General features: G+C 43.6%; 1 protein-coding gene across 1 annotated transcript in view; it reads right to left on the reverse strand.

Moving 5' to 3' along the window:
• CDH17 (cadherin 17) overlaps window positions 1–12,120 on the reverse strand; it is a 103,456-nt gene that overhangs the window by 60,873 nt on the left and 30,463 nt on the right. Inside the window, exon 3 of the mRNA XM_040432017.1 lies at window positions 3,888–3,971. Within this exon, the coding sequence (XP_040287951.1) occupies window positions 3,888–3,971 (84 nt within the window). The remainder of the gene's footprint in view (window positions 1–3,887; window positions 3,972–12,120) is intronic.

The raw sequence follows: 12,120 nt of genomic DNA on the forward strand, positions 1-12,120 counted from the left end.
TGGCGGCTACTGGGACCTGAGGTAGTTGGTACACTAGGACGTGTGGCTGTGGCAGAACGGCCACGTCCTCTCCCAGCACCAGAGGGTCCACTAACACCACCACGACCATGTCCACATCCGCGTCCCTTACTAGATGTTTTCCTCATTGTTACCGTTCACCACAATAAGAAAACTATTATTCGGGCCAATGTATTGAATTAAATTTTTTTTACAGACACCTAACACTATCTGGCTATCTATTTAGGTACCGTATTACACTAATACAGGCACACCAGTAATGACAGATTTAGCTGAATATAAATGTGAGGCCTTTTTAGGCGCTGTGTGACAGGTATACGTTTAATCACAGAATTAGACTTGGATCTGCACTGTAGCGTGTGTGTTAAGTTTTTCAGAATGACCCTATCAGCACCTTGAATCTAATATACCCTTTTAGGGATAGATTTAAAGTAGGTCTGATACAGCAGAAACTACTAATTTTGAGAATTGCAAATTTGGGAATTGTTTTTCAACTCAGAACAAAAACTGTGCTTTTACGGTCACTAAAAATAACTTGACCAGCTAAAACAGTACTGATTTGGAGGAATATAAATGTCAGGCCTATTTTTTAGGCGCTGGGTGACAGGCTCAACTTGCCCCTGATGTAGTATATGGCCAAAAAATCACCACACTATTGATGGTTAAATGCACTTGATGAAAGCTTGACCCTGATGTAGGATATAGCAAAAAATAACCACACTATTGATGGTTAAATGTACTTGGTGGCAGCTTGTGCTGGCGCACCACAAGCCACAAAATGGCCGCCGATCACCCCAGAAAAAAGTGACTGAAAAACGCTCTGGGCAGCCTAAAAACACTGAGCAATTGAATAGAAGCAGTTCAATGATCCACAGCTGTAGATCGATCACTGAATGAAGTCTTTTGGAGGAGTTAATCTGCCTAATCTCGCCCTAACGTCGCAGCTGCAACCTCTCCCTACGCTTGTATCAGCAGAGTGACGTGCAGCGCTACGTGACCCAAGCTTATATAGAGGCTGGGTCACATGCTGCACTGGCCAATCACAGCCATGCCAATAGTAGGCATGGCTGTGATGGCCTCTTGGGGCAAGTAGTATGACGCTTGTTGATTGGCTGCTTTGCAGCCTTTCAAAAAGCGCCAAGAAAGCACCGAACCCAGACTTTTACGAAAATGTTCGGGTTCGGGTCCGTGTCACGGACACCCCAAAATTCGGTACGAACCCGAACTATACAGTTCGGGTTCGCTCATCCCTGCTCTAGTGTCATCTCAGAGATGGATTCTAGTGCCATGGGGGGTGTGGTGACACCTAAAAAAAACAAGTTGTCCTCCACCAGCGTTCAAAACATCACTTTTGTCAAAATGAACCAAGCCTGGTTTCAGGAGGATTTACACACTTCTCCGGTTGATTCTGATGAATAGACCTCGCCTTGCTGGCGGTGCCCCATCTTGCCACTCTTGCTGTCTGCCTACCATCGTGTTCTGTACGGCCACTAATGTCACTTGCCAACCATCATGTTCCCCACAGACACTTTTTTTTAACCCATAACACCATGTGTGTATCTGCCCCCGATAAGGGACAATTTTTGAAAGCTTTGGAATATGAAAAACCATGAGACATGTGCCATCTTTGTAAACACGCTGTATGATAAGACCGTCGAATGTGTGTTTACCCACAGCTATGTAGTCATAGTCACTCAGACATTATTTACTATTGCTGTCATTGTGTTCCAGAGCTTGGGGAGGGGAAGGAAAAATTAAAATAAACAAAAAGAGATAACAGGTTTATATACCAACTTTCAGGGCAATTAAAGCAACTTCAATTTGGCCCAAATCGATTTGGGTTTGAACCGAGCTTTAATTTTTTTTTTGCTGAATCAGACCCGAAACGAATCTCGACTGTTTAGCTCATCTTTAGGATAGTAATTTGTAGCCATATGGGTGGGGGGTGCCAACAGAAGGTACCACACAGGGCACCATCTGCTATAAAGTCAGTCTGCTCTGGTAACCAGCCCTCAGGCCCTAAGTTGTTTTCAATTTTCCTCTACCTTGGTTCACACCTACTACTGCAAAAAAAATAATATGGACCTCCTTTTCCATTTGTCTTTGCAATCTACGTAATGTGTGTGATCTTGTGCCAGGTTACTGACAGGAGCTTGCACTTTATTTTCTCCCGTAGGGCTGGATTTTATTACGGATTCTATAGAATTGGAAGTGCCATATTAACAGTGATGTCACATTAACTAATAAATTATTATATAAACTGATAAAAGTGATTTTTAGAAGGCTTTCCGCAAACATCCTTTGAGCACAGAGTGGGATGGGTCACAGAAGAGCAAATATATGGATGTGTTTTATATATCCTATTTCCCAAGACCTTTCCCTCCACATTTTTCTCTTAGTACCAAGCCTGCCACACCCAACATTTATGAGGCCAATAAATTAACCCGCCATACACATGTTACAACTGCCACTTTCATAAAGTGATCTAGCACAGCTTACAAAATATATCGATATGGGTCATGGTCACATTGATTTTGCTTCTTGACCTGCTCTTGATGAAGGGAATTTACAATTCACCACTACTACGCAAAATAGCATAGTTTCGGATTTTGGGGAAGAGAGCCCCCAGTGTTGAAATGTCTATTTCTGATTGAATTGATGTGAATAAAGGAGAAAAAGGAATGGTGAGAGATTTATACTATTTGGAAATTACAGGTATGATGTTGTCACCGAGACAGAGGCTGCTGAATGAAGCTTGTTGGTTTTATTGCATAGAGGCATTGAAGCGCACTGGTTACCGTTCTCACAGTAGACTCAAAGGCACAGAACTTGAACATGTTATACACAAAACAAGGATGGCAGCTATTCATCCATGGTCTGGGACTGGGGCTGGCTGTTCCACATGGTGCTCTGAACCCTCCATACTTCACAGCAGCTGCTATATTTTAATGGTTCTCCTGCACCAAAACATCTGAGGTGACCCTTCTACAGGGCCAGGCAAGTTGACTATGTAGGAAAGGGAAAGGCAAGAGAAGCAAGGGTGCACAAAGTGTCTGGGACCAACCCTTGGTGCACTTAAAGGGGTTCTGCACTTTGTTTAAACTGATGATTTATCCTCTTCGTTAACAATACAGCCTCCGTCCTACCGTAAAGGGTATGGTCTCCGCGGAGGTCTTTGCGAACTTGCGGCAAATATCGCGAGACTTGCTCCGTCTTGCGTCTATGACGTGACACTCCATTTATTCGCACAAATTACAGTGTCGAAATCAGAAGTTGAACTTGGCTTCGTTAATGAGGCGGGAAGCTGAGTTCAGCTTTGGATTTTGACACTGTAATTTATGCAAATAAACGAAGTGTCAAGTCATAGACGCGAGCCGCAAGTTCTCAAAGACCTCCATGGAGCCCATACATTTTACAGTAGGACGGAGGCTGCATTGTTAACAAAGTTTTCAAAGGAATTCTCTCAACACTAGTCACGATGTAAAGCGGATCAGGTTTCCGCCGCCACCAGTGATTGGCTGAAGGTGATGTCAAACTGGATGTTTACAGTGAGGAAGCCCAGCGCAGCAACACAGGCCTGGAGGAGGAGGAGCGGGGAGCACGGAAGTGACCTTCCCTTTACAGGTACAGCCAGGTGGGGCCCATTCTGCACAACCCCTTTAATGTTTTTTAGTGGTTTTCTTCCATATCACATTCATTCTAGTTCTAGTGTATTTGTTGTAATTCCTAGAAATGTTAATTTATTGTTTATATTTTCATGAAAAATAAATAAATAAATTTGGTGAGTAACAAATCAATTTTGACAAACTCCCCTATGTACTTACCACTCAAAATACATACAAAATATCATACAAATGCCGCATAAATACCTCATATATTGTTAATGGACCGCTGCTTTCTGGAACATCAAAAGTCTTGCTCGTGAGAGGGCCGCTCAGGCCTGCTGCAAATGTCTGCAAAAATGTACAAAAGAAATGATCTTACTATATGATTGTTACCACATGTTCACGGTATAGGGCAATGTAATTACCTGAGTTGTTAACTTTACATATATATATATATAGTCATTTATTATCCAGAAATATGTCTATATTAGTCATAATCTAGTGCAGATTGTGGCGCAAAGTTTATTTGCGCCGCAATCTGTGACTTTTCCCCCACTCACGCCAGGTCTAAAAAAGCGGGCGAGGGGCCGGCAGGCCCGTCTCATTCATCATTTTGTACGCCTGTTTTAGGCGTAGAATATGGTCTAAATGTGAAGCAAGGAAGCTGTCTTACATTTAAAACTGGTGATGGATGCGCCGAAGTTATGGAGAGGCCGGCGCCTCTTCATAATTCCAGCGGATCCACCGCCAGCTATAGGGGTTTTATAAGGCCGGCGCTGATGTTATTGGGCTCATGATCTAAATTTCAGATTAACCTATTACTATGTCTTTCAAAAACCTGAGTACATCAAACAAATATAATGTAGGACGTTAAAACTCAAAACAACAATGTTTTATTAGGCTACTTTCACACTTGCGGCAGAGTGATCCGGCAAGCAGTTCCGTCGCCGGAAATGCCTGCCAGATCCGGCAAAACGTATGCCAACTGAGGTATTTGAAAGACTGATCAGGATCCTGATCCGTTTAAGGGCTCTTTCACACCTGCGTTCTTGTCTTCCGGCATAGAGTTCCGTCGTCGGGGCTCTATGCCGGAAGAATCCTGATCAGGATTATCCTAATGCATTCTGAATGGAGAGAGTGACGTCAGGGCGCCCCAAGCGCATGGATCATGTGATCGCATGGATCACGTCATCCATGCGCATGGGGCGCTCTGACGTCATTCTGGAGCGCCCGGGGAGCCGCACGGACTGTAAGTATACCGCTCCCCGCTACTACTACGGCAACCAGGACTTTAATAGCGTCCTGGGTGCCATAGTAACACTGAAAGCATTTGGAAGACGGTTCCGTCTTCAAATGCTTTCAGTACACTTGCGTTTTTCCGGATCCGGAGTGTAATTCCGGCAAGTGGAGTACACGCCGGATCCGGACAACGCAAGTGTGAAAGAGGCCTAACAAATGCATTGAAATGCCGGATCCGTCTTTCCAGTGTCACCCAGAAAAACGGATCCGGCATTTATTTTTTTCCCATTTTTTTCGTTCTGCGCAAGGCATTCAGGCAAGTGTTCCATTTTTTTGGCCGGAGATAAAACCGTAGCATGCTGCGGTTTTATCTCCGTCCTGATCCGTCCTGATCAGTCAAAAAGACTGAACTGAAGACATCCTGATACATCCTGAACGGATTGCTCTCCATTCAGAATGCATGGGGATAAAACTGATCAGTTCTTTTCCGGATTTGAGCCCCTAGGACGGAACTCAGCGCCGGAAAAGAATAACGCTAGTGTGAAAGTACCCCTAGTCATCTATATTAAAAATACAGAGAAGGGTGTGTGAACAAAAACGTGTGTGTAATGGGCTGACTATGAGGTCAAATAAACAAAATGTGTAGTTCACTGTGACGGCATAGGTATAGTACTTGTTTTGCACTCTATTATTTGTCTACCAGTAAGATGGACACAGTTCTCTAATTTAAATTGTCCCAAATTCCAGAGGTTGAACCACAAGTAGTGTACGAGTCACATTGGGCACTGCGTGGCGTATGGTATGTGCTGCGCCACTGTATTGTAAATGGCCAATGGAATCAAACCTCTGAACAAAAAACTAAGTATCCAATGCCGGGCTCAGTGACAGCAACAATGTTGCAGCTGGATACAAAATAGTCACCCAGAAGATGGCCGTGCACTTGTTAATTGGTGCCTGTAGTGAGCGGCTGATATGGCTCATAAGCAGCCAAACATCAGCAAAAACTGGCAAAAGTGTGTACCATCAAAGGCTCGAGGCCTTTCTGTGCACTCTATTAGCGCACTTCCTCAGGAGAAATTACTTCATTTAGAACCAGAAACTAAAGCCTGCCTAAGCCTGCCTAAGCCACACTAAACATCTGGCCGCTCCCTTGTAAATGTACACTGAGAACCACACTAAAAATGGTGCAAATACATAATAAATGTGGTGCAAATGCCTCATTAATGTGGTAAAAAATGCCTACTCCACTGAAAAAACTGGCAAAATCACCCAACTTTTCTGGTGCAGCATTCTTGTTACATTACTCCTTAAAGGGATTATCCAACCCCTATAATGACCCCCCCCCCCCCCCCCCCGTGCCCAGGCCCCCATATGCAATATACTTACCTGCCCCCCGGCATCCGCGTCCCTCCGGATCCCTGCATGGCCGCCGCTGCATCTTCCTCTCATTTGGATCAAAATATCCGGCGACGGGGGGCGCAGTCAATAGCAGGCGGAGATCCGGACGAGCCTCAGTAACATCGCTAGGGAGGCTCATCTGCTATTGGCTGCTCCCCACGTTGCCGGATGTTTTTTGATCCAAATAAGAGGGAGATGCAGCGGTGGCCGCCCGTGCAGGGATCCGGAGAGATGCAGGTGCCTGGGAGCGCGGTAAGTATAATGTATATGTGGGGCATTATAGGGGTTGGATAACCCCTTTAAGTTTACACCATCTATAGGATTAGCAAATCTGGGCCCCAATATCTACTCAATTTAAAGGTTTCTTTTCTTCTGGGGTCTGAACTTGAAGTGACTGTCACTGTATAGCAGCATTATTCAATCGCTGCATTGCAGTATTAACCCATTACTATACGCTGACATTGTAAAGTGAGGGGTTGCTTTTTTTGGATGTTTGCCCTGTTAGCAAAATTCCCTAGAAGCTGCCAGAGTAGAGTCATTTTGATTGGCGCAGATTTCTGCCAGTCCTAAGAACAAGGAAGTTGGATTTAAGTAGCATTGGGCGGATTTTTCAGAACTTGGACAAAACCTTTAAGAGTACGGCCACACGGTCAGGTTTTGGAAGCCAAAATGTAAAAAAGGAAAAGTCGTATCCGTCCTTTATACTTTCTCTCCTTTTATGATCCACTCCTGATTTTGGCTTCCAAAACTGCATCAGAAAACCTGACATTGCGGCCGAGCACTAAAGGTATAGAATCAAATATCGGTTGAGAGGCAATCCAGGAATGTCTTTTTTTTTTAAATGGACATTGATATTCAGCTCCAATAAAAGAAAAAGTGCTGCACACATGATACTGATGATACTCCATATATAGGCAGTTGTATTTCTTCAGTTCTTCACCGACCAGACATGAAACTGTGTTTGGGGCAGACATGCGTGACTTAGGGCTCATGCACATGGCCGTAGTTTTGGTCTGCACCAGATCCGCCTTTTTGAGGATCGGCTGCTGACCCATTTATCTCAATGGGACCACAAAAGATGCGAACAGAACACCTGTGTGCTATCCGCATCCGCATGTTTGTTCCCCGGCCCCGCAAAACATTTGAACATGTCCTATTCTCATCTGTTAGGACATTTCTGCAGGAGTAAAAAAAAAAAAGAACACGTTGGACCGCAAAACCCTTACGGTCATGAGCATAAGCTCCTAGGCACAGGGCTCCAGTGAATAGTAGACCCACTGCCAGAGGTCGCACTACATTTTTTCCAGAAGAGTAAAAATACTCCTCCGAACATTTTTGAGGACTACGAAATTTTCAGTAATTCAGATACATAATATGTCGGCCTACACCGACTCACATCTGCGTTTTTTAGCCTCTGTTGCAAATTCTGTCTAAAGACCAGACAAAAAATCCTTGTAGGCAGCACTTTTTTGGTCTGGTAAAAAGACAGGCTCGTCAATGGAAACTGGACGGACTCCATCATAGTCGGTGGGGTCTGTTCAGCTTCATCCCTGTCAGTTAGGCCGGGTTCACATGACATTTTTGCCATATATTAATTGTAAACACAAAAAACGTATATACATTAACAGATGTCTCAGACAGACGCCATAATGTGGCATCTGTCACCATAGAATTCCATTGTAAAAAAAAAAAAAAAGATACATTAGCCTACATGCTTTTTTGCTGGACTTTGCAGGATGGAAAAACGTGGTACACTACACTTTCCCATCCTGCAGAATCCTCCCAAAAATGTCTTTCTTTTTGTTTGTTTTTTACTATAGAACTCCATGGTGATGGATGTCACAGTATGGCGTCTGTTGTGTATGTTGATCGTATGACAAAAAGCCAGCCTTACGTGCCCGATCCAGCACTTCCGTTACTTTCATTGTTCTATTCCATTAGATGAGCAGAACAACAGAAATAAATAGTGGTGATGTGAACGGGGCCTCAGAGGTGAATATGCAGGGACCATTACTGGACTAAATATCATCAAGCTATTATAGCAAAGTTATAAAGTCCAGTCTAATATGGCGGATCTTCCCTGTACTTTGCCACTTGGCTATAATAGCCTGTCTGCATTCACTACATACTGCACCACATACATGTGTGATGTATACATGTGTGTGATGTATGTAATGCAGCGTGTTAAGTATACATGTGCGTGATGTACAGTACAGACCAAAAGTTTGGACACACCTTCTCATTCAAAGAGTTTTCTTTATTTTCATGACTATGAAAATTGTAGATTCACACTGAAGGCATCAAAACTATGAATTAACACATGTGGAATTATATACATAACAAACAAGTGTGAAACAACTGAAAATATGTCATATTCTAGGTTCTTCAAAGTAGCCACCTTTTGCTTTGATTACTGCTTTGCACACTCTTGGCATTCTTTTATTGAGCTTCAAGAAGTAGTCCCCTGAAATGGTTTTCACTTCACAGGTGTGCCCTGTCAGGTTTAATAAGTGGGATTTCTTGCCTTATAAATGGGGTTGGGACCATCAGTTGCGTTGAGGAGAAGTCAGGTGGATACACAGCTGATAGTCCTACTGAATAGACTGTTAGAATTTGTATTATGGCAAGAAAAAAGCAGCTAAGTAAAGAAAAACGAGTGGCCATCATTAGTTTAAGAAATGAAGGTCGGTCAGTCAGTCAGCTGAAAAATTGGGAAAACTTTGAAAGTAAGGGCTATTTGACCATGAAGGAGAGTGATGGGGTGCTGCGCCAGATGACCTGGCCTCCACAGTCACCGGACCTGAACCCAATCGAGATGGTTTGGGGTAAGCTGGACCGCAGAGTGAAGGCAAAAGGGCCAACAAGTGCTAAGCATCTCTGGGAACTCCTTCAAGACTGTTGGAAGACCATTTCAGGTGACTACCTCTTGAAGCTCATCAAGAGAATGCCAAGAGTGTGCAAAGCAGTAATCAAAGCAAAAGGTGGCTACTTTGAAGAACCTAGAATATGACATATTTTCAGTTGTTTCACACTTGTTTGTTATGTATATAATTCCACATGTGTTAATTCATAGTTTTGATGCCTTCATAGTCATGAAAATAAAGAAAACTCTTTGAATGAGAAGGTGTGTCCAAACTTTTGGTCTGTACTGTATGTAGGGCAGCATGTGATGTATACATGTGTGATGTATGTAATGCAACGTGTTAAGTATACATGTGCGTAATGTATGTAGTGCAGCGTGTGATGTATACATGTGTGTGATGTATGTAGTGCAGAGTGTGATGTACACATGTGTGTGATGTATGTAGTGCAGAGTGTGATGTATGTAGTGCAGCGTGTGATGTATACATGTGTTATGTATGTAGTGCAGCGGTTGATGATCACACACTGCACTACATACATCACACACATCGTTACCTTATACGCTGCTGTCACCTTGTTCTGCATCCATCTTCATGTCCGGGCCAAGTCTTTAGCTCACACGGCCACCAGGGTCCTTGTGCAGCGCCCCCAGCACTCCATATTCAAAACATCCCCCGGGAGCCGGCCCCTCCTCCTTCCAGCGCCCGCCAGCTTCCCCTGATGTAGGACCTGTATCGCTCCTGCGCCCACCCAAACTAACCAATAGCAAAGCTCCTTGCTGTCTGGAGCTTTGCTATTGGTTACTGCAGGCACAGGCAGCATCGCTGCGCTGTCTGTGCTGTTCACAGTGCGCCATACGCTGATGAAAAGCTGGGAGAAGTCTAAGGTGTATTGGTACGCCTTAGACTTTTTCCAGGGAGTAAAATGGCCTGAACAGGCGTCTATGATGCTTGTACAGGCGTTATTACGACCTCTGCCCACTGGAATGTTTAAAGAACATATGTTGGTAGGATCAACCCTATTAAATCGAGCATACCTCCTGGTGGGGTTGATCCTGCTGATTAAAATAATACCTGTCTTGTGAAAATCGACTGCGGCATTCCCAAGAAAAAAAACTATTATTCCTTAGGCCAATAAGGGCTTCAGTGCACTGAGGGGTGTGGCCAGCACTGGAAAACTAAGGAGCTAAGGTGGACTGAAGGGCTAGGCCCCACCCCTGGGTGCACTGAAGGGCTAGGCCCCACCCCTGGGTGCACTGAAGGGCTAGGCCCCACCCCTGGGTGCACTGAAGCCCTTATTTGCATTTTCTCAGGAACGCCTCAACTGATTTTCACCAGACAGGTATCATTTTAATCAGCAGGATCAACCCTATCAGGCAGTATGATCCTACTAATAGGTGCTCTTAAAAGCAGTTTCCTACTGTCTATTTGATTGAGCAGAAGGGACTGAGCTAGCTCATTTTTTGTTTATTAGGTCACATGTTCAGTATTTTGTCAATATTTGTAAGCTAAACCCAGGAGTGGAAAAAGTAGAATAGAAAGAGTTCTGGCTCTTCTGTGTGTTGGACTCACTCTTGGTTTTGGCTTGCAAACACTGACGAGATACTGACCAGGTGATGGTTTGTTGGAGAGTCCTAGGAGATGGTCTATGAGGAGCTATGAGCCTCACACGTTGCTTTTGCCCTGGGGCCCTCTGCCGTCAGTGTCAACCCCAGCTTTGTGCCGTTTCCACCATCTAGAAAACCTCTTCACCATAGTAACATAACAGAGAATTATTCTTGAGAAAACATTTTCCTTGTTTCGACTGCAACATGACCGCCACTGGGGTTTATTACCCATGATGTGGATGTGTTTATTGCACTGCCAGCAATGGCGAAGATCAATTGTGGCCTCCTCATCCTTTAAGTATGTTGTAGATTAGAAAGGTTCAAAGTCCAAGACTGGTATCAAGGCAACACGTCTTCCCCCTCTCTCATAGTAGTGCCAGGCTGTAAAAGTTTTAATGCTCTGTTTGCCTGTTACTCACCATGAATTTTTACAGATTACACGTTTTTTGCAGCTGTAAATCCATATTCCAGTTTCAACAACAAGTATTTATACAAAACTGTCAGGGGCGTAATTATGATTCATAGGGCCCCATAGCAAAATAAGATCAGGCCCCCACCACCTAGTGTAAGAAAATAAAATAAAAACAGCAAAAGTAGCAATAATTGAAGGGATGTATAATAGCACCATAGATCAGAAAATCCACAATATAGCAAAAAGTTACTATATAGGGCCTCCCCAATCTCTCGGCTATGGCGACAGTTATACCCGTGATGGGTCACAACTCCAACATCTTTGGTGGAGATTCCATTAGGATTGTCCGTTATAGATTCCGGCAAAAAAGTGCATTGCATGCCGTGATACTTTGTTCAACAAAATGACGGAAACCAAACATCCTAGTCAATGGGGCCTGTCTGGTGTCATTGGTGTCCAGCATATACATGCTCGTTCAATTTCTATTAAAGCTTTATTGCGCCTTAAAGTCAATGTATCATCAGAAAACGACGTATTGTTTAAATCACATTTTTATGTTTAACTCATTTTTAAAGAATTTTTGATGACGTTACTTTGAATTTTTCCATGTCAATATCTATATTTAAACAAAAAAAAAAAAATCCTGCAGTTTTCACACTGGACACTAGGTCTAATAAAAGGCACCACTTTTTGCTGTGTACAGTACAGATCACTTTACTGCAGTCATCTGCTTATCTGTCATTCTAATCCTGCCTGTAATTATATCACCTCTGTGTATAGATAAGACGGGATCCACCATTCACAATAGGTGATATCACAGCTTATCCGCTCCCTCCTGACCTCTGCACAGGTCACAGAGCATGCCTAGAACACTCTTACATAGAAGTCAGTGAGTTCCCCTCCAAATCATTTTGCCTATGGCCCCAACTGGTCTAAATGCTGTTAAGAACAGTTCAGACAAGATGTCGGCCCCATAATAA

Source organism: Bufo bufo, chromosome 5 (assembly GCF_905171765.1).
Source record: "Bufo bufo chromosome 5, aBufBuf1.1, whole genome shotgun sequence".
Classification (NCBI taxonomy): domain Eukaryota; kingdom Metazoa; phylum Chordata; class Amphibia; order Anura; family Bufonidae; genus Bufo; species Bufo bufo.